Consider the following 25,314-nt stretch of genomic DNA (forward strand, 5'->3'; position numbering starts at 1 on the left):
AAACTGACTATAAGTGAACCGTCTGAGATCACACAGCTACTGTGTGGAGGACGCAGACCTCCACTGGCAGTTTCCCTGGCTCAAGCTCCTACTCATAACCACCTCCCCGGTGGGGGTGAAATATGCCACTCCGCTGCCCCTCTGACTGCCCAGAGGTGGGCTGGGAGGGTTTATTGAGGGGTATAGGCAGTGTGAGAAGATTTTCTTGCCGGGGCTGGAGGGGTTTGTTGCACCTGACTGGTTCTAACTGTTTGGAAGGAAGGGGTTGCTGCCCAGAGACGTGGATTGAGGGGCAGCTTGCAGTTTCCTGGTGTGCGTGGTATGGGCTTTGGTGCCAGGAAGCCTTGAGTCTACTCCCTGCCCTACCACTTACAAGATGAAAGAGCTTGGGGAACTTGCCTTAGCCCTCCGAGTCTGTTTCCTCCCTTACAAACATGGTCATGCTGACTTTTCAGGGTTGGTGAGAAGATCAAATGAGATAAGGCATGTAAGATGCCTAATCAGTGTCTGGTACATAGTAGGTGCTCAACAAAGGTTCACTCCTTGCCTAGGCAGAGCATGGGCTTTACCCACTGGCCAGGAACCTGCCTCTTCCCTCTTTAGCACAGTCAGCACTACTTCTGACCTGCTGGTTTCTCCTCTGTAATCATGGGGTTCCGCCCTTCATCTGGGGACCTTTGCTACACAGTTTGATGTTCAGACAGACTGGGGAGAGGCCATAGGTAGGGGTGTTTGAATTTGGCAGAGCAGTCAAGCAACCATCTCTCTTACCTTTGCTGGAGGTGGGGGGAGGGAAACCCCTTAACACAAAGATATTGGATAATGGCTGTGCCTCACCTGTGGAAGCAGACAGGGTGAGGTCCTACCCAGGACTATGAACCTGGAATAAGGGATAAAGCTGAGAGGAGAGCCACAAGCACTTCAGGGCAGTGGCACCCGGCCCCTGGAGCCCCTGTGGTCCCCATCCATTTCCTAATCTGCGTCTTCAGTCTCCCGATGATTCTGTGGGCACCCCATTGCCCTTTCAACAAGTCGCCTTTCCACGTGGAACAATCTATCAGTTTCCACTGCTTGTAAGTAAGAACATTGAGTGTCATACAAGGTCTTCTCAGATCAATCCAGAGAGATTTCAGGGACGTTGGGATAGCAGGAGTTGCAGAACTACAGGAGACAGCTGGCTGGGGAGGCACTGGCCCACCCTCTGTCCCCCCTGCAGCTGGGTAGTCGGTGGTTAATTGGAGCATTTACCCAGTTAGATCCAGTCAGCAATGAGCTTTGTTTTTCTTTCTTTTAGTTAGTTAGTTAGTTAGTTTGTTTGTTTTGGTAAGTCCTTTCCACTTGTGTTATAAACTCCCCAAGGTTAAAACTTTCTTTTACATCTCTCCCATAGAGTCATAAATGTCTAAACCACCCAAGGCAAAACTAGCGGGCTCCGTTCTTCTCAAAGTTTCTCCAAGAAATGGAGACAATTTATTGTGCCCAGTGTCCCCTTCTGATGTTTGCTGCTTTGCTGTGGGCCCATTTCCCTTACAGATTATAGTTTCTCCATGAAAGCACTTTAGAGGGTAACAAAATCATCGCTCAGCCTTCTCCGACCTGAGTGACCATGGTGGGAACCCACAGCTGCCCACACGGACAGGCATTCAGCAAAAAGAGTGAGGTGTGAGTGCGTGTGCTGTGTTGTAAGCAGTGGGGAAGGAGGGGAGCCAGGACAGCAAGACAGAGACAGCATCCTCCCCTCTCCCACTGACTGTGCTACCAACGGAATGTGGGTTGCATTTTCAGAGATCTTATGAATTTTACAGAGAAGCTAGAAATCTAGAGGTACAAGTGAAACGCCTGATCTTTTAAAAGGTTAGCAACTAACTCTATTTTTAAAAAACTGTAAGCCAAAAAAACCCCAAACACCTCTGTGGTCTGGACGTGGCCTTGGGGGCTACCAGTTTGCAGGCCTGCATTAAGCTGCCCGGAGCTAGTCTGCGTCCTTTGTACTTGTCACCAACACTGACCTTAGACGGATTACGTGGCCCCCTGCCCTGGGCCCCAGGCTTTAGCTGGCCCCCCTCTGGACCTGCCTCTTCCTCACAGGGCTAGGAGTTCAAGGACCGTCTAGAGCACATGTCTGCTTCTAGACCATTTTCCTGGTATGCTGGACTCAAAATCTCTGCCCAAGAAGCCCCCAGCCTGCTTCCAGGGCCCACGTGGACCTCCATCCTTCCAAGTCAGCCTGTACAGCCTGGCGTGGGCATCTTTAGGGATGGCTGTGTCCCCATGAATGCACAAGAGTCCCCCTTGGGTATGGCACGGAGTCAAGTGTGAACAGAGAGGGTAGGACTGTCAGCCAAAGACCTGCATTTCTACTCTTGCCCCTGGCTGGGCAGTTATTAGGGGTGGGCCCGCCTGCCCAGCCGGGTTAAGACTACGATAAGAGCTATCACTGATTCACAGCCACCCTGGGCCAGACACTCTGAGATGCACAGCCTGCAGCATGCCATTTGACCCTTATGTCAGCTCTGAGGATGCTTCCAAGTCGTAGCCTCATTTTACAGATTAAGAAACCAAGGCACAGAGCAGTGAAATAAGTTGCCCACAACTAGAGAGTGGCAGAGCCAGGATTTAAACCGTACAGTGTGTAGCAGAACAGAACGCTCAATGACCAGTCACACCGTGGAAACTGCTCATGCTTCCCACCCCCCACTGGATGGCCAGCATCGGTGGGGGCTGGGGAACAGCAGGGACCCTTCGCACCTCCCTCCACTCTGCCAGCCCGGCCCTGGACTCCGCGGGGGCGCAGGACCGCCTGTTGGGTCTGGAGTGACTGCCTCCCAGCTGCCTAGAACTCCCGCGGCCCCAACCCCCGGCTCGCCTGGGGGCCTGGCGGTGACGGCGGCGCCTGGCAGCTGGGGATTTGGATGCTCGGCTGGCGTCTCCCCCACTCGCTCCACCGCCAGGGGTTTGGCCGCGCCGGGGGACTTATCTTGATTCCTTTGGACAGCCCAGCTCCTTCCCAGCATGCCCCGCTCTCTGGAGCCGCCCGAGAGTCCCGCTCCCGGACTTTACTATCGGCGGGGGGCCGGCGGCGGGAGCACCCGGGAATGCGTCCTGCAGCCGCAGCCTGAGGTGGGTGAGCCCCGCCGCCTCGGAGCTGCGAGAGAGGGGCCCCAGGCGAGCCACCCAGCCCAGCCCCATGGGGAGGGGACGCGCCGGGCCCGGGCGGGCAGGGTTGGGGGGTGGGGTGGGGGGGCGGGGATCGGGGCGCTAGCTCCGCAGCCGCCTTAGGGGAGGGGGGCCCCGTCCCCGCTGTGGCTTTGTTGGGGCCGTGGTACCAGGGCAGGCGCAGCCCTGGCACCCACAAGTTGGGGAAAGTTGGAGCTGCGTGCCTGGGAGCCCTGCGCGGCGCGCACGGGGGCGATGGGGGACCCTCCCTCGGTCCTGGGTGTTGGGGTGGGTATTCTGGGTGGCCCGGCAGGGGGAAGGAGGTAGGCTTGGGTCTGTTTTATCCTTGCGGATGGGAGGGAGAGAGGGAGAAAAAGACAGAGAGAGACCTACCCAAGCTTATACAAAGACACACAGAGAGAGAAACTCATCCTGAAACACACAGAGAATATACAAAAAGGAAAAAACAGAAAGAAATACGCATACAGACAGATTACGGAGAAAGACAGCAAAAACTCAGAGAAAGCCCATACACACTCAGAGAAACACACTCAGATGCAGAGAGAGGAAACAAAGCGGTGGTCTTGGAGGCCATGGAATGGGGGCGGAGAGAGGGAATACTGGGAAGGGGAGAGACTGAGGGAGGGGAAAGAAAGGTGGGGGAGTGGAGAGGAAAACGGGGGGGGGGGGGGGGAATGAGAGACAGAAGTGGGAGGACGAAAGAAAAACGGCTAAAGGAGATAGCCCTTTAGGAGGGCCAGTATAAACGCACAACTAGGGAAACTGAGGCAGATCCTGAGAATTTGCCCTGCCCCCTACACAGAGATACAGAGATGAAAGAGACCCCAGCCTGCTCTTGTGGGCAAGTGAGTTTCACATGGGACAGCAGCTGTGTGAGACCTCTGAGAAAGGCTTCCTTGGTGCTATGAGCCCGCCAAGTCCCCACGTTATCCACTTGGCAAACTCCTACTCATCCTTCAAAACCCAGCTCAAGCATCTGCCCCATGAAGAATGCTTTCCCAGAAAATGCCATGCAAGCTCAGTATTCTCCTTTCTGTGTACTTCTGCATGTGGCACAGACACATGGAGTTGAGGAGCTGGGGAAGAGGTAGACAGACAGACAAACAGCAAACAGCTGTCGGTGTGTCTACCTTTTCCCCAGCTCCTCAAGGTCTGGGGCCCGTATCTTAATTATCTCCAATCTCCAGAATCCATCCTGGTTTTTGGTGCATAGTAGATGATAAGTAATTACATATTGATGGACACTGGGAGGATTTGGACTCTCTAAGACATGGAACATAGAATTAAATACAAATAAAGGAGATACACTGAGCTGTGGTCATTCCTGTAATAAAGGAAAAGGCAAATTTGGGTCCTGACATAAAATACATTTTAATTCTCTTCAGGCAGGTGACTTGGGGGACGACCCTTTTTTTTGTAGGTGGAGAAATTAAAGCCCAGAGAGGGGAGGAGACTTCCTCAAAGGGACACAAGTGGGAGACCTGCAGTGAAACAACATTGTGAATACATACTTCTCTGAGATGCCCTTGTGTCTCCTGCTTATGAGTTTCGTTCTTTTTTATTTATTTATTTCACCATTAAAAATGACATTTTATTTTTTTATTTGTCAACTTCAGTTGACATTCAATATTATTTTATATTTGTTTCAGGTATACAGCATAGTGGTTAGACATTTATATAATTTATGAAGTGATCCCCTGATAAGTCCAGTATCTACCTGGTACCATCCATAGTTATTACCATATAATTGACTATATTCTCTATGCTGTACTTGACATCCCTGTGACTATTCTGTAGCTATCATCTTGTACTTAATACCTTCACCTTTTCACCCAGCCCTATGAGTTTAAAATAGGTGTGAAAGAACCTCCTGAATGAAGACATGCAACAGGCAACAGACACTGTAATAACCAGTTGTAAGTTTCCAACACGGAAACTGACACAATGTTCCCCAGAAGTTTTAGAGTTCTCTTTCCTCCTAAGAAAGGAAAGGGGAGGTGAATGTCCGTCTCCGTTTAAGTGACTGGCTTTCTGCTTCCTGACTACATAAACTTGGATAAATTATTCACCCTCCCCGCACCTCAGTCTTCTGAACTGAAAGACAGGGATACTAGGCCGGCCTGGTGGCTCAGGCGGTTGGAGCTCCGTGCTCCTAACTCCGAAGGCTGCCAGTTCGATTCCCACATGGGCTAGTGGGCTCTCAACCACAAGGTTGCCGGTTCAATTCCTTGAGTCCCACAAGGGATGGTGGGCTCCGCCCCCTGCAACTAAGATTGAACATGGCACCTTGAGCTGAGCTGCCTCCCGGATGGCTCAGTAGGTTGGAGCGTGAGCTCTCAACCACAAGGTTGCCAGTTCGACTCCTCGACTCCCGCAAGGGATGGTGGGCTGCGCCCCCTGCAACTAGCAACAGCAACTGGACCTGGAGCTGAGCTGTGCCCTCCACAACTAAGACTGAAAGGACAACAACTTGACTTGGAAAAAAGTCCTGGAAGTATATACTGTTCCCCAATAAAGTCCTGTTCCCCTTCCCCAATAAAATCTTTGAGGAAAAAAAAAAAGATGGGGTTACTAATACTACCTATCTCATAGGCTCGTTAGATGAGTTAACGCACAAAGTGACTGACACGGAGGAGATGCTCAGTGACTACAATCCCGCCCTGGTCCTTCTGAGATCTGTATTCCTTTATGCCCTTGGTGTAGATGTGAAGACAACAAAAGAAAATGATTCTTTTTGTCCCAGGACAAAAGTCCACCTTGGTCCAACTGAGGAGCAAACGATTTTAATAAAGGAAAAGATAACTTTGGGGCTGCCATAAAATGCATCTCGATCCTGTCTAGGCCTTTGTGTCTCTGCAGGTGATTTGGGGCAACCTAATTCCCTGCTCCAGACCCCCTTCCCCTTTTCTCCCCGCAGCAGGTAAGGCCCCATTGCTCCCCTCTCTTTTGTTGCTTCTAAACCTGGCTCGCTCTGCCCTTGTGTCTTTCAATCTTCAGCCCACACGGGATGTGACGGGACCGAGGGAGCCACCGGAAGCATGGAGACCGTGGTGATTGTTGCCATCGGCGTGCTCGCCACTATCTTTCTGGCCTCGTTCGCAGCCTTGGTTGTGGTTTGCAGGCAGCGTTACTGCCGTCCTCGAGACCTGCTGCAGCGCTATGATTCCAAGTGAGTGGGCCCGGAGATGGGAAGGAGGGCCCCCAACAAAAGACAAAGAAGTGTGCTGCTGGGCAACTCGGGCTCAGCTTTTTGTCTCTAAAATGGTACCTGAAGCCTGTCCTTCCCAATGAAGACCTCAGAGCTTAAGAATGTTCCTGAAGCCCACCCCCCACAACATCCTGAGCTACTCTAACTCTGAACTAATGAGAAAGTGAACAAATGTGTTCCCCAAGCAGAAAGGGGTAGCCGTCCCTCCCCAACCGTCTATCTCATTTAGCATTTGGACGAACCAAATCCCTTTCCAGCCAAAAAACTCATAGGAACAGAAATCTGCTGCTTACACTCCAGCCACACACCTAAGCAACAGACACTCGGTGTCATGAAAGCCCAACACAGGGCTGTCTCTTCCCTGTAGATTTCTTCATGATGCACTTCATGTGAAATGTATTTTGTAAGCGAGAGTCTATTTTCAGTTTAGGGATGTGTTCGTTGATAGTCCCCCTTTAAGGGACCATGGCCTCTAATCCTTCATTTCTCTTATCCTTCTGTCTGACTCTTATCAGCATCTCTGTGAGCGAGTGGTTGATAATTAGTAAAGGCCCATTTTTGTGGCTCAGAAAAGCTCCGCTATTGAAAAGAATGTTATGGCCGCCTCCTGTTGTAAAGTAGCAGGGGGTGTCTCTGTCACACTTCTCCAGTATAACTAGGAGAGGTTGGGGTTATGAGGTGAATTAAGGAGGTTCCCAAGTGTGATTCTACAGGCTGAGTTGGGGGTACAGGTAGATTTGGGTAATAGGAACTTCAGATTCTCTGTAAAAGGAAGGCTGGAAGGGAAAATGAGTTCCAAGAGGCTATTATTTTGTCCTGAAGGAGCAGCCCTTTCTAACACACCTTTGTAATGATTGTGGTTGCAGCCCTACTCTTCTCCTCAGTGGCTCGTCTCATTCTGTGTCACTTCTCTGTTGTTTTAGTGCTCCAGCCTGCTTCTTTGGCTCACTGTCTAGCCCTGTGCCCTGCTCGTAACTGCTGGGTTAGGTTTGGATCCAGGATAAGTGGTCCCTGCTTTATTCACTGCCTTCATCCTTTTGGGGGGTATGCGGGTCTCCATGAGGAGAGGGTCAGCAGCAGTCATCTATTGTGAAACCACTTCCCTGGGCTTTTCCTTCCAGGCCCATCGTGGACCTCATCGGAGCCATGGAGACCCAGTCTGAGCCCTCTGAGTTAGAACTGGATGATGTTGTCATCACCAACCCCCACATCGAGGCCATTCTGGAGAATGAAGACTGGATTGAAGACGCCTCGTAAGGCTTTGGGGACGTTTTGCTTTCCTGCAGCCCCCTGGGTGGGCACACAGGGCTTCTGGGGCCTTTTCTGGCTTCCTTTGCCAGAGCACTTGACTGGGCATCCACCAGCACGGTGTTGCTTTCTGCTCTTTCCCCTGCCTCCCGAAGGAAGAGAGCAGAAAATGACATGACCGTGTGTGTCCTGGGCCCCGCTTTTGTAGACCCGGAGGCTAAGGCCCATAGATGTGTCCAAAAGTTGTTCTAAGTCACTGTGCTGTGCTTAGTTATCTTTGCGGTGCCCACGAATTTTTCCCTCAGGCTCCAGAGATGGTGCCTCTGTCTTCAGTATCCTCAGGGACCTCTCTATCTCCCAGGAGCATCTGCGTGTGGAGAAGCATATGCCATTCCATTCCCTCAGCATCTAGTTGTTCATTCACCAGGCAGATATTCCCGGGGCATCATGTGCAGGGTATCAGGCCGGGCACTGCAGATAGGAAACTGGTGGTGGGGACAGAATTCGACTAAATGCGCTCATCTCAGAAACAGTAGGGGGTCTTTGTGCACAGTGCAGTGGGCCCACGGAAGATGCCATGTCTAGAGGTGCCTAGGGTGGGGAAGTGGGGGTGACTTTCAGGAAGGATATTACGGAGCAGGTGCCTTTTGAGTTGGGTCTTGAAACATGAGTTCACCAAGCTGAGCATAAAAGGAAGACGGCACAGGACGGAAGGGATGGTATCAGAAGCTCAGAGCATGACCTGATCTGTGGAGAGCACTGCTAACTGGAAGAGTCGATTGGGTGGGGACAGGGAGGGGAAAGGAAAGGGAAGAAGATGCTTCCTCCTTGAGCATCGTCTAAAAGGAGACTTGTTCGTTTTACCACTGAGGCATTCCTGCTCTCAGGCGGTGTCCAGGAGTGTCGGGGCTGGGTGAGGAGTGGAGGTGGTGGCTGGAGGGAGGTGGGCCTGTAAAAATAAGCATTGACAAGTTCTTCTTGTCTCCCCAGGGGTCTCATGTCCCACTGCATAGCCATCTTGAAGGTAATACTCTTTGATGTCCCCAAGATAAAATGGGGGTGGTCACCAAAGGAGTCTTAGGAAGGGCCCGGAACCCTTCCAAGGGGCCTTTTTTTAAACGTGCCTGAAACTTTGAGTTTCTTCCGTTTACCTCCACTCCCTACCTGGATGGTCTGTTATACTTCAGAATTCTCAAGGCCCTTTCAAAGGCTTTATTTCAGCCTTTGAAGAGACTGTAGCTGCTGAGGGGGACATGGGGCTTCCTACCTCCTCCCTGGGCACTTTCTTTCATTAACAGAGAGCTCAGCCCGCTACAGCTAGTTGGGTGCTGTATCTGGCCTTCTCCAATTACTAGAAAGTCTTTCCTTAACCCTCTTTGGCTGCAACGGTAGTCAGCCAAATGGGACAATCAGTGTTAAAAAATCCAAACCGTGAGTACTTTAACTTGAAGACAGATTTTTCTTTTTCTTTTAACGCCTGCAGCTTCTAGGACTAGGTGGAAAATTGCATCCAATTTGCATTTTGGGTAATTCTTATAGTTTCAGCAATTTTTTTTTTCCAATTCTTGCCGGATACTATTCTACCTAATAGAATTATATAGTAATATTGAAATATTTGGCCAATTGCAAATATTGTTGGTTTCTTCATTTCAGTAACCTAGGAAACCACACCTTTATCTCTTTGCCTAGTAATTATTCAAGAATTCAAAAAAGACAGCTTTATCTTTTCTTCGGTGTTATTCAGCACAAGATATTCCAAAGTCTTTCATCCTACCTCTTCTTTAGCTTTCTCTCAAGGGACAAAGAAATGCCTAGTAGGAAATCATTGTCACAGAGTCCAGGCTTATTACCTTATTCTAAGACCCTCTTTGGGGATAGACATGGTTGTAGATAGAGACAGGTATACTGTCTAGAGCAATAACGGCTTATTACATCTCCCTGCCCCCTGCCAGGATGTATCCTGGCACTGGGTTTTTCCCCCTGCCCTTGCCTGTTAGAGAAGGAAGAGACGTGGCATCTGAGGTAGGGGATGAAATCAGCTGGAAAGAAGTTTATTGGATTGGAATCAGTGGTCCATCCTGGGAGTCTCAGCTCAAAGGAGAGGCTCTTACCTTCCCATCAAGACCTAAGACTCTTCTGCTTGGCCACCTGCCCTTGAGTCCCTGTGGTGGGGGCTCCTAGGAAGGAAACTGGGCTCTCTCCTAGGTGGGCTTTTGGGTTTCTTTCTGCCTTCTCTTTTCCAGCCCTAAGTATAGAGCAGGTAATGGACATTCTTTGCCAGGGACAGAGGCACATCCACGTTCCAACATGAGAGGTGTGGGAGAGGGGAACACAGCTTTGGGGGTGGTCAGCACTGGGGGTGGATGATGAGAAAGGCCACATGTCTTAGCCTTGCCTTTTGCTTTTTTTTCTCCCCAAAGCTGTTTCATCATCATCTTGACAAATATGCTAATATATTACCCTAGAAAGTTATTGAAATAAGTGCCACTTTTGGAGGATGTGCTTAAAGGGAACAGTTATCCTTTGTCCAGCCATGTTTTTGAGGGCACCCCCTTGGAGATGGAAGACTAAATCAAGAGGGGAAGGAATAGAAGGAAAAAGTATGTTTTTCCCCGTAAGCAAGATAGTGAAATTAGAGCACATGATTTTTCCTAGTCAGACTCTCTTAGCTTAGACTTCTCTGAGCCACAACCCCGCCCCTGATCTGAGGCTTCTGCTTCTCCCTCCTCACCCAGGCATGTTCTCAGCGTTTGCCTCTTCCACCTCATTTCCTCTCATCTCTGTACTTTTCAGTTCAATTTATCCTTTAGGGTAGGGAGCCTAGCTGTGGGATGGGACCCAAGGTGGGGGTCACATTTGTCTTTTGGGGGGTGGCAGCAGCCCTTGGGGGAGCTAGGTCACCTCTCATCATCTCTCTCCTCCCTACTGCCTTAGATCTGTCACACGCTGACAGAAAAACTTGTTGCCATGACAATGGGCTCAGGGGCCAAGATGAAGACTTCAGCCAGTGTCAGTGACATCATCGTGGTGGCCAAGCGGATCAGCCCGAGGTGAGCAGGGAGGGCCATGAGGTGCCCATACTCTGTGGGGCGGAGGGACGGCCAGAAGCGGAGGTGGCGGGCAGGGCCAGGCTCTTCTAAGAAACGACACAGGCAACTTCAGTTATTTCTGTCCTAAGCACTTACAGAGCATTCAGGAGGGTTTAGCAATTGGGAGACCTTCAAGCTAAGATGTTCTTACACAGTTCCCCCCATCGCTAGCATCCCCCCTCCAGTAAATGTTTTGGGAAATCCCAGCATATGACTAGTGCTGACTCTTCCATTCCACAGATCCCACTGCTGCTGCTCCTTCTTTCTCGGTCCCATACCAGCTGGGGCTGCTTTGCTTCCTTTTGCCACTCCTTTCTCCCAGGCGCTGGGCCAGTAAGCATATTTCCTGCTGGTGCCCACACCCTCATCTGCAATGACCTCCTGGCCATGTCCTGTCCCCCACCCATTTCTGTGTTGGAGACTAGTTTGGGAGCGACTGTCTCCCACTGCCCCATCCACGGCCCAGCAAGCAGCCTCCAGGAATAGGTGTGTGTGTGTGTGTGTGTGTGTGTGTGTGTGTGTGTTTGGGGGGTGGGGGAAGCCATACATCATTCAGATCTCCCAAATTCCAGGCATCTGCAAAATCCCATGTGGGAGGCAACCAGCAGATTGGTCAACAGCTACACCCCCTCATGTGGGCTAAATTTGGTGAAGAAAAATAAAGCCCTTTTCTTAGAGAGAAAGACTGTGCTAAGTTTGTGCTGCCATCTGGTGGCTGGTATGTGATGTGCCTGAGTGGGGTGTCCCAGTCCAGGATGTTTTTTTTAATCAGCCACAGGGCCTTACTGCAGAGAGGGTGCCTCCATATCTCTGGGGTGAATGGTGGCACCCCCTTTGAGTTCCAGGGGCCCTCACTTTCCTGGTTGCCATAGTCTCAGGTAAATCATGAGGAACCAGCCCTCAGAGGGAATTTGGAAGAGTTGGTGCCCTTGAACTCTGTCCAGGGAGTACAGTGAGCTTAGAAAGTGGGAGAAGCTCAGCCCAGAACAGCTCTTGGCTTTCTCTGGAGCTGTCCCCAGGTGGGTGTAGCTACATGACTTCTGTCAGCCTAGGTCGGCCTCTGGCCTGACAGACCCTCCAACCCAGGCTCTGGACAAGCACCAGACCTTCCTCTGGCCACTCTTTATTGGTAGAGACTCTGTCTGCTTTGCTCATACCTGTTGGCGCTTCGTCATGCTTCCTGTGACCCCCAGGGGGGCGCACAAATTCCTCTGATACCAGGTTACAAGGCAGCATTGCCGGGAGGGCTCAGAGGAGGAAAGAGACTGAGATCCTGAGGCTGAGTGAAGTCCTGGGTGAGCAGGATTAGCAGGGGTGCTAGAGTGAGGGGCGGGCGTTGTCCAGCGGGCGGGCCTGACGTGGTGCTCGCTGGCCCATCCTACAGCGTACGTATCACCACGTTCCCTGACATACTCGCAATTCACTCCAGGTCCTTGCTTTGTCCTTTTGCCCTTACGCTTCTTTTTCCTTCTGGCCATTTTTGTCCCTATTGTTTTTCTTGCTCCATTTATTCCACAGAGTGTGTTGATAGGATATTAGTTTCAAGGAGAGTGGCTTCAGCTCCGGGGCACTGTGAGAAAAGGTCCAGCTAAGACAGGCTGAGAGTGACCGTTTCTCTGGGTTTCCTCTCCAGCCCCTCAGCCCTGAGACAAGAACATTTAAGGACATCTATGTTCAAGTGCATTTAGAAATCAAACACATCATTATTTTTGATTCCTGACTATCAAGTGGTCCAAGAGCAAAAATTGGGAGCAAGACCTTGTACCATGCAAATCAGAATGAATCGTTGCTCCTTTCTGAACTAGATTAAAAAAATAATAAATAACCACAAACTACACTATGGGTTAAAAGAAATACAGTGGAGTAGTTTGAACTCAAACTTGCAGGTTTTTTTTTTTTTTTTTAAGTGTTCTATGTAATTACCTTTAACCATTTTTTTTTAAAACACAAAAGTAATAAATACTTGTAAAAATTAAAAAATTGCAGAAACCAATTGTCTGGAAAGAAGGACTCCCCTCTTTCCACTGCCTCCCAATTCCTGTAGGTAACCACTATTGAATAGTGAGTATTCCCCCAGGCTTCTCCCCCCTGCATTTCATAGCTTTTGTTTATTTATTTTTACGCAAATGGGACGGATCAAACTTTATATATTGTTTAGCAGTTTGCCTTTTTACTTTAGTAGTATATCTGGAACATCATCTCAGATGTTTGAATGTGTACTTTTTAAACTATTGGAGCTAGAACCAAACCAGAAAACAAAATATTCCCTACGCTGAACCTAAGTCTTTCTAAGTCTTTGTTGGAAATGTAAAAGCAGTTAGAGAAAGAACCAAAGACTAGGGCTTGAATATCAAAAGAGAAGAGTTGGGCTAAAAAAAAAAAAGGTAGAAAGGAAGGAAGGAGTAAAGGCGAGAAGGAGAGCAACATACTGAGAACCCTTTGCCTCCCCTCAGAGTGGACGATGTTGTGAAATCCATGTACCCGCCGCTGGACCCGAAACTCCTGGACGCACGGTGAGGGAGTGGTGTGGTCATTCTTCTCTCCAAGCTGGAAGCTCACCATTTGATCAGATCAGCGAGGTCAGCTGTTTGGGCTTTTGAGGAGAGGGCTGTTTTGCTGGATTCCTGGGCTATCTTAGGCCTTGAGTACCCTTCATTGCAGTGTGAATGGTCAGCCAACGAGTGAGCCGAGCCTGGCTGGGTGACAGAGGCCAGCCAGTCTTATTCCTGAAACCCAGGAGAAGGATGAGCTAGCTTAGATTTTGAATTTTTATGATTACACATCTGGCCGTGCCAAGTCCTATCTGCACCTTCCCTCCCCTCCATTGCTCTCTCTGCTCTATGGACCCCGGAAGCAGACATGCCTTAGCTGGCAGCTACCCAGTGGGTCAGGGGGGCAGTTGGAGAGCAGGGCAATGAGAATGGAAGTGACAAGTCAACTATAGCTGTGCTCGCCTTCCACAGGACATCCCCAGGAACCCCTCACTATGATCCTCCCCTAATACTCTGCGTATTTAAAGGCTATCTAAAGGCTCTGCGCCTTTATGAAATTGTTGTTTTCCTGTACCGGAGGTAAACCCATGTTTAAAAACCAGATTCCTGGTCTCTCAGATGTATTTGACTATTTCGTAGACCCGTTGTGTGATGATTGCCAGCTAGGCCGTGGGTCCCGTGCTTCAGTGGGTTTCTCTGCCCCACTCCTGTGGCTGCACAGCTGTGTCCGTGGGTTAGAAGTCTGTAATACATTCCCAAATGCATCCTGCACACTTACTGTGTAAAAGGTATTATTCTATAGTGAATCTTTTCATGCTGATTTCAAAAAACCCCTCCTCCTCATTTGGGTTTTCAATTAAACTTTTTCTTTTGGAGTAAGGTGAACCAGCTGGGGGCCTTATTGATTCAGAATCAATAAAGAATGCTCAAGGTAGGGGTATGTATATCCTACATTTAAGTGGGCAGCAGTTGGATGTGCTCATCTAATTGATTAGATCCAAACTGTGCCACAGAGCACTCTTCTGAGAGACGTTAGTAGGTATGCTGCAGAAAGTGGGCTGCACAGTCTTAAATTAGCTAGCGAGACACCACATATTATATTCTCTCCTTAGAGCTTTTTATCATGCACATCAAAGGCTCTGAGAAGGGCTTCCGTTAACCTTGTTTAAATTAGCCATTCCCAAATTTATTTGAGCATGGAACCATCTTTAAATTACATACTCACCACCTTCCTAGGGAAGGGACTCCAGTTTGGAGAATATTCGCCTAGAGTCTATCCATTTGGACTTTGGCACCAAGTCCCTTATTTCCTAGGAAACCTGATCCTGTTGTTGTTTTCTAGGACAACTGCCTTGCTCCTGTCTGTCAGTCACCTGGTGCTGGTGACCAGGAATGCCTGCCACCTGACTGGGGGCCTGGATTGGATTGACCAGTCCCTGTCCGCTGCTGAGGAGCACTTGGAAGTCCTTCGAGAAGCAGCCCTGGCTTCTGAGCCGGATAAAGGCCTCCCAGGCCCTGAAGGTTTCCTGCAGGAGCAGTCGGCCATTTAATGCTTGCTGACCACGCGGGCCAGCCTGCGGCTGTCTGTGGGAGGTTCAGCTGAGCCTTCCCCCTTTCCCAGTAGTTAGTTGTTCTCCATGGTACGAGAGTCCAGCTGTGTGTACATACTAAAGCAGGAGAAGCCCTGTCATTCGATGCCCCTGTTGCAGTTGCAAATGGTGGCTGGTGAGTGGCAGTCTAATACCACAGTTAGGGGAGACGGCATTCACCATCTGTGCGGCAGACCTTTGCAGACTGGTGGACCGTAAGCTTTATTTAGCTCCTCTAGTGCTTTCAAGAAAATTGAGCCACCATCTAAGACTCAGGAGGTTTTACACTACAATCAGAATTTCTGGCTTCTCTGAAACAATCAGAAGGTGAGGCAACTCTGATCTGCATTTTCAAAAGAGGGCAATCAATTGGAACCAAGTAGGAATTGCCTCCTTTGACAAGACTTGTACGCTCTCACCTGGCCTGTTTCATTTATTTGTATTATCTGTCTGGTCCCTGAGGTATCTGAATCCCCCTTCCTCCCCTTCACAGGTGTGGGTTTGAAGGTAGGCACTGCAGTTTATTCCCTTTTCATCATTATGCCTGCAATTTTACCTAGCTACCACTAGGTGGATAGTAAACGTATACTTAGGTTTCTCTCACGTGTGTGGTTATTGAGTCAAATTCAAATGCATGTGGGACGTATTTGTTTGAGAACTGAGGATGGAAGGAGAGAGTCTAGGTTTCCTGAGGATGCCTTGTGTGTATGACTCAGAAGGAAATATTTAAAGACCGCTGAGTTCAGGCAGAGGTGAAGATACCACCGTAAAGTACTTTCCACATCAGCAATGACACCCATGAAGGATGTGTTCCCCTTTCTTTCGACATTGGTTCGTTTTGCAAATATTGAAAGATGAGAGGCATTTTTATGACTTGGGGCCTTTGTGGCACCTAGAATCACAATGGCATAATCCAGACACGCATCCAAATTGCATAATTTCCATCATAGGTGTAGGAACGCCTGAAGTACTTCACTTCTTCCCATGTTCTCAGAGCCAACTTGGATCTTGCGACAGGGCCCTGACTTGGGGCTGCCTTGGCTCATATCTGATATTGTTAAGCATGTTTGAAGCTCTGTATCTGTTCTCATTTCATTTTCTCTGCCCTGACTCAAGTCAGGAAATCCCTCAGCCTGAATCTAGTGAACCAGGAACCCATATTCCCAAGTCTAAGATTGGGGCCTTGCTCTCCATTGAGATGTGTCACTGGGCATATTTTATTTTCTCCTGGGAAGTGGGATGCTTCTAATCGGTACAATGGACACCAATTTCCCCCTGGGGAGATGAAATCAGGAGAGAGAAGCTGGAGCCCAACTCTCGTGGACTGAAGGATGGATTCCTGATTACAGGGGACACCTTATTGGATTGTCCACTTCTATCAATCCTACCATATGCTCAGTAGTTAACTTTCCCGTCCTGTTGATCGCCTGTGAGTGGGAAATGTCCACACAGTCCCCTGCGTTTTAATCTGGACCAGAGCCCTAAGCCACAGAGAAGCAACCCTGAGTTGACCTCTCAGATACCATCCGCCAGGTGGGTTGGGGGTGGAAATGTTTCCCCTGAAGTGACTGTCACTGACCTTCTCTGAGCCCTGGCAAGTCCTGGCAACTTGCATCCTGAAGCCCTGAGATGTTGCCCTTACAGTTGCAAGGACAGCTTGCCGAAGACATGGAAGTGTCGGCTAGATGGCAGGATGTCTGCTGCTGCTGCTGTTGTGTAGTTTTTCTTCTTCTCTAGGGTAGAACAAATTAGATGTCTCTGGATAAGATTGGTGTTGGTGGCTGATGGTTGAGGTGGAAGCACCATCTTTTGGCAGGAGGCAGCCCTTCGCCTCTAGGCTCTTTGGGAGGTGGCTGAAGTTACCTCCTCCCTTGGGAGGAGTTGGTTGACAAGCACCCAGGACCCAGCCAGGAATGGTTTCCCAGGAGATGGACATATCCCCAGTCCCTAGGTCACTGGTGTCGGGGCGTATGGTGATAGATCTTTTCTTCCATGATCCTTACCCCTCCTACCCTGGAGAAGGAGCATCAGACTCCAATTCTGAATGAAGAAGGAGTTAGGGATAGGAATTGAGTGTGAGACGAGCAAGATCTTTGAAGTCAGATAGAATTAGGTTCCGGTGTGGCCTCAGTCATTTACTGTGTGAGCTCGAACAAATTACTTAACCTCTCAGGTCCTTAGCTCTCTCACCTGTAAAATCAAGGCCACTGCCCCATTGGGTTGGTTTGTGAATCCAATGAAATGGTGTCTGTGAAATCGTGTGCCTGGTACTGATTCACCAGCATTACCCCTTTTTCCCCAAGGCCCCCCCGTGCCCTGATGCAGTTGACCCAGGTGGTATCACCTCAGTTACCGTGGCTCTGCCCACACAGGGGCTTCTGCTCATGAGCTTTGGACCTGAGTAGCCAAGAATCTGGAATCACTGCAGTAGGGAGACTGGTCCAGCCTTGTCCCTCCCCCACCCCAAGTATGTTCAGGACAGAAGACAATCAAAGCTCTTAGCTCCTTATCAGTGTTTTCAGGGCTGACTGCTCAAGCCCACATTCCTTCGGGGCAGGGCCCAGGGAGCCTCCACCAGCCTGTGAAACCTCCCAGATGGAACACATGTTCCTGGCATCCAGCTTATCCTGGTGTGTACCCTAACCTGTCTCACTCCAGGAGCCCCTCCTTAGAGTCTGGGGGCCCATGTGAGCCTGATTGTTAGAAAATGACTTGCCGTTCAAAGCCCCTGAAGTTGCTTTGTGACTTTGAACGTTTTGGGCAAGTGTCAAGTGGAGAATTCCCATCTACTTCCTCCCCTTTCTCTATCCTCCTCTCCCCTCCTTCTCAACTCCTCCCTCCCCGTACCCCTCCCTTCCGCAAATATGTACTGTTTGCTTACTCTGGGGGGAAGTGTTGTGCAAGGTGCTGGGGATATGGAACAAAAGGCACAAGCCCTGTCCTCACCAAGCAAAAGAGACAAGTGAGCATCTGATTGAACCGCAGCTGGGGCCAGCCCAGTGAGGGGGGTACACAGTGGTGGGCCTTGGGGGCACAGAGCAGGGGTGGGGTGGGTGGTCCGAGGTCATCAGGGAAGACACCTGGGAGAAGCTGATGCCTGAGTCGAGACTTGAAGATGGTTGGAGAGGTGTTCTGGGCAGACCAGACAAGATGGGAAAGGTCAAGGGCTAAAAGAGCATGGCTCCTTTGGGAAATGCAGGTGACTGGGGAGGGCTGGAGTGTAGGGTGTGAGGGCTGGACAGGTTGGCAGGGCATCAGATCATGGAGGACCTCGTAGGTTATATGAGGGAGTTGGAGCTTTATCCTGAGCATAATGGGGGTCATAGAAAGGCTTGTACCAGGGCAGTGACTTGGTCAGAAATGCAATTTGGAGACTCAGCTACTTCATACCCTATGATGTTAGGCTCCAGAATCCATACATGTGCCCATTGTCACTGAGAACCTTTCCTCCCTAAGTCTGAGAGGCCCAGGACTCAGTCCTAGTACAAAGTCAGGGTGGGCACCTGGGCGGGAAGGAAGAGAGGGGCTAAGCATCAGAACAGACAGAGCCGGGGGAAGTCACGTGGCTGTGCTGGGCTTCCTCTGCCTCACGGCGTCTCTGTACCAGAAATGCTGATGAGCGGAGCTTTGAGGATTTGAGGCATGACTAGTCCATTCTATTTCATTCCATCTGTGCTTTTATCACTCCCATTCTACACATAAGGAAACCAAAACCTAGAAAGATGAACAACTTTCCTGGCGTTACTAAGAATCAGAACATCGGGTGGTGGGTGGGGAAATCCACAATGGGAAGGAAACAACAGGTGTGAGAGTCATTCCACTCTCTTCTAGTTCTAATATTTTTTCATTAAAAAAATAGTGGTCCTGATCCATAAATTAATTTCATAGCCAATAGTCAGTTACAACCCATAGGATGCTAGAACATGGGCACTAAAATGAGGGTTGGGGCATGGGTGAGGTAGTCTCTCTCCATCCAAATTGACTTCATTTGTTCCATTTTAAGTAAAATGTGCATTTACCAGAATAGTGGCAAAAATTTATGGTGCGAAAATGGAATAATTAATTTATTACATGATTGATTAGTTCCAGAGTCATCTGTTGCATATCTACACTGGGTTAAGCCCTGGGATATTGGAATGAATAAAAATATAATGCCTCTCTTGAGGCACTTCTAACTTGAGGTGGAAAGAAACCCACCAAGAGTCATTTGCAATACAATGTGGTAAGTGCTAAGTAAGGGAATTTGTGTGTATGGAGAATGGAGAACAGAGAACTCGGAACAGAGGCATCCAACCCAGCTCGGTAGAGTTTCCTGAAAGTGGTGATGTCTCAGAAGCATCAAGGCGGTGTAGGAGTGAGCCGGGAGAAGACTGAGTGGCACAGGAAAAGGGCGAGGTGAAGGAAGACAGGACCCAGGAGGGCATTGTGCAGTGTGACACGCCTTGCTGTGCTCAGGGAATTACCGCTGCAAGTGTCACATGGGCGTGGATATGGGGTGGGAGAGGCAAGAAGGAAGGCCAGGCCGAGACCCCGGACCTTTCCTCTAGGTGGTAGGGAGCTATTGAAAGTTGAAAAGGCTCTTATTTTTTCTTGGAAAACTGTCAAATGATCTCTGCACCCTCCCCAGCCTTTCGGGTGGTCCTAATTGTCTGGGGGAAGAATGGTTTAGCGTTATGTTCGTTTGCATTTCCCTGATCCCTGGGGCAGTTAAACATGTTTTTGTACGTTAATTAGCAATTTGTACTTATTCATGTTTCTTCCTCCTTTTTTTAACCTAGGATTTTAATATTTTTCTTATCGATTTATACGAGCTCTTTATATATTAAGGCTAGCAAGCCTTTGTTATATTTATTGCATATTTTTTCTCCAGCCTTGTCATTTGCTGTTTAGTTTTGTTTAGAACGTTTCTGGTATTTGGAAGTTTTAATTTGGGTGTAGTCAAATGTATTGATTTTCTTTCTTAGTGATTTCTTCCATTGCTTTTATGCTTAGAAAATCCTCTCTCGTCCAGAGATCAAATATCATGAAATGTTTGAAGCAGCAGAGTGCCATGGGTGGGTGGGTAACAATAATATTCACAGGTTAGATATAGTGGCAGAAAACACACACACAAAAAGCCACAACCAGAGTAGAAGAAATCAAACCTTCCTTCATCCACCCCAAACCCAGTCTAAGGTTAAAGGTGGAAACAGTTAGGGATCCAAGAGATGGACAAAGAAGACCGGGCGAGGCAGGTGAGTGTTGAAAGACTAGTAGGAGATGGTCCGGCAGACAGAGTGAGAGGCAGTGCTTGGGTGTGGGGGATGGGAAGCTACCGACCTCAAGGGAGGTTGTGAAGGAGCCCAGTATGCTGGGTTAGGATCTTAGATGAGAAGAAGCAGTGATGGGAGAGAGGATTGGAAAGAGAATCCGGAAACCCAAGTAGGCCTCATAAATCACGTGAAGACCTTTATTCTGAGAGCAATGGTGAACCATTGAAGAAATAGCCCAAATAATTCTTGGCATCTCACGGAACTGGTCTCTGCATAGAGTTTCCCTTGAAGAGGCACAGTCTAGCAGAAGTAACAAGAAACGAAGACCAAAAATAAAATCCCACTGACAATGGCACCGGTCTGCCCTCTCTTAGAGAATAGCCTCTCTTCATCTGGACCATTATGTCTGGTCTTCTCTCATCTTTCTCTTTCCCACTCTTCCTTGGTTCTGAGGAAGAGCCTGGGCTTTGGAGGGAGACAGACCAGGGTTTGGATCCTGACTCTGCCACTCCCTGAACCTCTCCTTCCCCACCTGTTTGCCTCCCATTTTCCCCCTGCTATTTCCATTGGACCTCTGTTTTGTGCCAGGCTTGTCTACATGCTGGGGACACAGGGCAGAGATCAACTACACAATTTCTGCCCTCATGGGATTACAGACTAGAGAGGGAAGACAGATATTAAGCAAATGACCGTTTAAATAGATGTTAAATTAAAAAGAAGTTTTAAAAGTATTTTAAGAAGAGAGATAGAACCTTATGAAAAGTTATTAGGAGGACTTGTCTATCAAGATGTTAAGGAAGACTTCCATTAAAATGGGTCTATTATCTGGAGGATAAGTAGGAGTTCAGAGGTGGAAGAGTGGGGACACAAGGGGTAGTCCGTGCAAAGGGCCTGTGGCAGGAGGCCAAGAACAAGGCCAGTGTGACTGGAGAACAGACAGGGAGGAAGATGAAGGTGATGATGAGACAGGAGGTCAAATCATGCCAGACCTTGTAGGCTGTGTTAAGGACTTTGGCTTTGAGCTGAAGAATGATTTGAATCCATTCAAATGGTTTATTTAAAACTGGTGGGTTGGAGTGGGTTGGAGGTAGAGACACAATCAGATTTGTATTTTGAAAAGATCCTTTTGGCTTCTATGTGGAGAACCAATCAGAGGGGGTCAGAATAGAAGGGGAAGCCCCAGTGCTACTGCGTAAGTCTAGGCAAGGGAAGATAATCCCTTGGCTTGGGCAGGGAGAGGGAGATGGAAAGTTAGCAGAGTGGATACTTTTGAGAGACATTTAGAAAGTAAAATAAATAAGACTTGGGGTAGACTGGGGATGGTACAGTGATGTACGATAACGGGGTGTCAAGAAAGACTTCTAGGTTTCAGGTTTGCGTACGTACGTGGAGATGACAGTTTAGGGATAGAGGTCACTGGTGCAGGAAACACCAGAAAAAGAGGATGTTAGGGGACTTGAAGAGTTTAAAGTGCGTTTGAAGTATCTGTGTTGAGTTAGCTCTAATGGTTGAAGTTCAGAGTAGACTGGGCTGCAGATTTTTCATGGATCATTTTTATTAGGCTAATGGCTATGGGTGTGATGCTAGGGAAAGAGTATGGAGTGAAAATACAAGAGGGTCATAAGGAGCTCTGTCATTTAATGTGGTCTCGGGCCAGTCTAAGGCTCTCGTAGAGTTATTTTGATGGTTAAATGAAATACCATATGTCCAGTGCCTGGCACGTAGTAGGCAGTCAGCAAATGCTAGATGCTTCTCTTCTTTTAACTACTTACCTCTTTTATTTCATTCCTCTCTATTTTCTGGCTCTCTGTATTGCAGCCAGAGACTTAAACCCAATTCTTCCAACTTGAGATGGCCCCAGGGTACCTAGTGTAAATACCAGGCAAGCACTACTCTCCTCCGCGTCCCAGCCCTCGAGAGCCTAACTTTTGAGGGCTTTCTGAAACTGAACTCAGGCTACTTTGGGCCAATGACAAACACTTGGAGAGCTAATTTTCTTAGCACGCATGGCAACATCTACCTTAGAATGATAATCATGCCACCTCGCATTTCTAGAACATTTTGTATTTTTTCAGAGAATTTTCACAATGATTATCTCAGTTGTTCATCACGGGATTTTTTTTTCATTATGAAATGCATTTGCATATTTTATTTACCTCTAATCTTTTCCCCACTGCGAAAACAGCAGCATTCTGAGCAAATATGCATATGGATGACTTAGGAATTCACTCCACTCTTATTAAGCTTGCTTTCTCTTGTGTTCCCATTTTATTTTTAAATCATGAATTTTATCTTCCTGGCCATCTTCTTACCCCCTCCCCCCCCATGTTTCAGTGATTCTCAGGATCACAATTCTGTTCTTGCTCTCCCTTTTTGGCACTTGCCCTCTTCATCTTCTCTCATCAACACCGAGGGTGCTGGTCCCCAAAGTCCATTGATTGCTCCGGCACATTCAGAAACTCACGTTTTTGACTCCTCTTCACCTCATTTCTCTCTGCAGAAGGTGCTGCATTGAAGCTTCACATTAGCTTTAACTAGACATTTGGTATGCAAGGCAACCTTGCCATCCTGCAGACTTACCCAGGTTCTTCCTTGGTCCCTGGCGTCTGTAGGAGTCTCTCTTCAGTCTCAAATCACTCCTTCCTCCCATCCCCTCAGCATGCTGCTTCCCTGATTTTCCTTTTTTATATTCTCCATCTTCACCTTCCGCTGTCTGTGTTCATCCTTGCAGGAAATGTATCAAGCACCTAATATGAACCAGAAACTTCTGGGCTCTGGGGATTCAAACAGCCACGACCTCGTTCTGACCTTGAAGTACCCACAGTCTGCCACAGTGGGTCTCAAACCTGATGGCACATGTGAATCATCATCTGAGGAGTTAAAAACAAAAAGAAGAAGAAGAAGAATGCTGAAGGCCTCGTTCTGGAGATTCTGATTTATTTGGTCTTGGGTGGGACCCAGGCATTGTTAGTTTTCCAAAAGAGATTCTAATGTGCAGCGGGGGATGAGAACCACTGATTCATGGGTCTAATGCAGGAGGCCTATGTGTAAACAAATAATTTTCATAGAATGTGAAGGCAGAAGTAAGCATGGCATTCTGGAGGGGGAAGAAAAGCCCCTCATTCAGCTCAGCGGAGGACTCAGGGCCGCACCCCATCCATTCTAGAGAACCTTTCCTCAGAGCACCCCCATCCTTCCATTTCCAGTAAGACCCAAGAAACGAATGCCTCTCTTAAAGTAGCTCGGCCTTTTGTCTTTTTAAAGAACAGAAGAGCAGTTCTGAGCCTGGGCCTGGGGGTTTAAGTGGAACTGGATCCAGATCCCAGTTCTGCCACGGACTAACTGTGTCACCGCAGGCAAATTGCCTAACCATTCTTATATCTTACTGTTCTTGTCAATCACGTGTGTGTGCATCTGTGTGAATTGAGGGAGCTAATGCCTAGCCCACTGCCTTACACCCAGTAGGTGCTCAAAAAATTGTAGGGGTGTACACTCTGAAGTACCCTACATGCACTGATGGTGCTGTGATTCCTCTTCCAGCAGCAAGTACTCAAAGGACCGTCCACGTTTGCCCTACTCGTCTCCTCCTGCTGGAGAGGGACGCACTTTACTTGGTCCACCTTGTGCAGTTTCCAAAGGCTAATAGCTGAACCTCAGCCCCACGTACACTCTCCTCTCCAGGTTCTTTCTTTTTACTCCCCCCCTTGCTTGGAGTTTTCTTCACCTCCAAAGTTCCTGCCAACATTTCTCCTGGTCCATGGACCTGGTCTAAAGCTTATTGTGGATCTGAACGTGGTGACTCCCCCACACTGTCCTGTGTTGGCCCCGCTGTGATTTCTCTTAGGAGGGCCGGATGGTTCGCTAGCATCCAGTGTGGCCCCCCAGCCTTGACTGCTCGTGTGCCAGCCTTAGCACAGAAGGCTAGATGTTACTTGCGGTGCGATGTAGCCACAGCAGTGGGCCCCAGCTCGTCAGAGCTGCCCACTGCTCTTTCTACATGTACTGTTGTTTCCTTGGCTAGCCCTGTCCTTTCTTTCCCTGGGACAGCAGTCCGAGGTTGGCTCAGTCTTGAGGTCCTTTAGAAAACTCGATAGCCAGACCTTAGGCCCCTGTCTGGGGACACTGTCTGGGTTTTATAGCTTGGCCAGGTGTGGAATTATGTTAGCCGAGAAACCGTATTCTCCCTCCACGGCCTGACCCCTACTCTCTCTGAGCCGTCCTGTGCTCCTGAAACAGAACTCTAAATGCTGCTCTGTTGTTGATACGTTCTCACTGGGCACCACCTTTCTCTGTCTCTTCTTCCAGCCACACAGCAGCCTCCAATCTTCTTGTGTTTCTGAGGAATGTCCCCTATTCTTACCTCCTACTCTTGCCTGCTGCTCTGTCTTTCTCTCCTGATCACCAAAATCCTGTTTATACCGACTTCTCACCTTGGTTCTTTGAATTTTTTGTTTTTAGTGATTTCTGTTCCAATCCATTACCTTCACCATTTCTCTCTCTGCTCTTCATCATTCACTTCTACAAGTGGAATTTCGCTCGTTACCACTTCTGGCTTTATTCTTTCCTATGAGAGGTTTTCTCAGATTGTCTTTCCAGATGACCCAGCCCCCCCATTTGGCTTGCGAAAGGTGAACCTGAACCAGACTTCCTTTGCCTTGATCATTGTTGTTGCTGGACTGGTAATTTCCTGCTGCCCTGATGGGACTTCGTGTGCCCCCATGCCGTCTCCCCAGGAGAACACATCCAACACCCACCTTGCTGGAGCATATGGGCTCCTTAAAATATGCCCGGGACATCCGTAAGGGTAATGACTATTATTCCTGTTTTGAAATCAGGAAAGCGAGCCTTAGCATGGAGGAAACTGAGACCTAAGAAGGGGAACTGACTGTCCAAGCTCAAAGGAAGAACTGGGAAGAGAATGCATGCCAAGGAATTCCCAGTTCATTGCTCACCCAGGGCTCCACCCTGCAAGTGACACTTGTCAGTCAGCTCGTGTACCGGTGAGCTCTGGATCCTGCTCTCAGGAACTTACTTACCTCAAACCTCTTTTGGCGTAAGCCTAAGACCTGACCCGCTGGTCTGGCAGGTTAACGTCCCAGAATGGCAGATGCATCATCACGTTTCTATTTATTTATTTATTTATTTATTTTTTAAATTTTATTTTATTAAATTTATTGGGGTGACAATTGTTAGTAAAATTACATAGATTTCAGGTGTACAATTCTGTATTACATCACGTTTCTATTTATTTTTAAGGTG

At 48.6% G+C, this 25,314-nt stretch overlaps 1 protein-coding gene across 1 annotated transcript; it reads left to right on the top strand.

Annotated features, from left to right (window-relative positions):
* Nucleotides 1–2,831: 2,831 nt before the first annotated feature.
* Nucleotides 2,832–15,401, top strand: TMEM98 (transmembrane protein 98). The gene is made up of 7 exons (XM_019732585.3): nt 2,832–3,120; nt 6,175–6,346; nt 7,507–7,638; nt 8,624–8,657; nt 10,568–10,683; nt 13,176–13,235; nt 14,557–15,401. Exons 2-7 carry the CDS (start codon nt 6,216–6,218, stop codon nt 14,762–14,764), a joined length of 681 nt encoding a protein of 226 aa, XP_019588144.1. The 5' UTR covers nt 2,832–3,120; nt 6,175–6,215; the 3' UTR covers nt 14,765–15,401.
* The last annotated feature ends 9,913 nt before the right edge of the window (nt 15,402–25,314 follow it).

This window comes from Rhinolophus sinicus, chromosome 12, assembly GCF_057876585.1.
Source record: "Rhinolophus sinicus isolate RSI-liver-muscle chromosome 12, RSI-T2T, whole genome shotgun sequence".
Taxonomy (NCBI): Eukaryota; Metazoa; Chordata; class Mammalia; order Chiroptera; family Rhinolophidae; genus Rhinolophus; species Rhinolophus sinicus.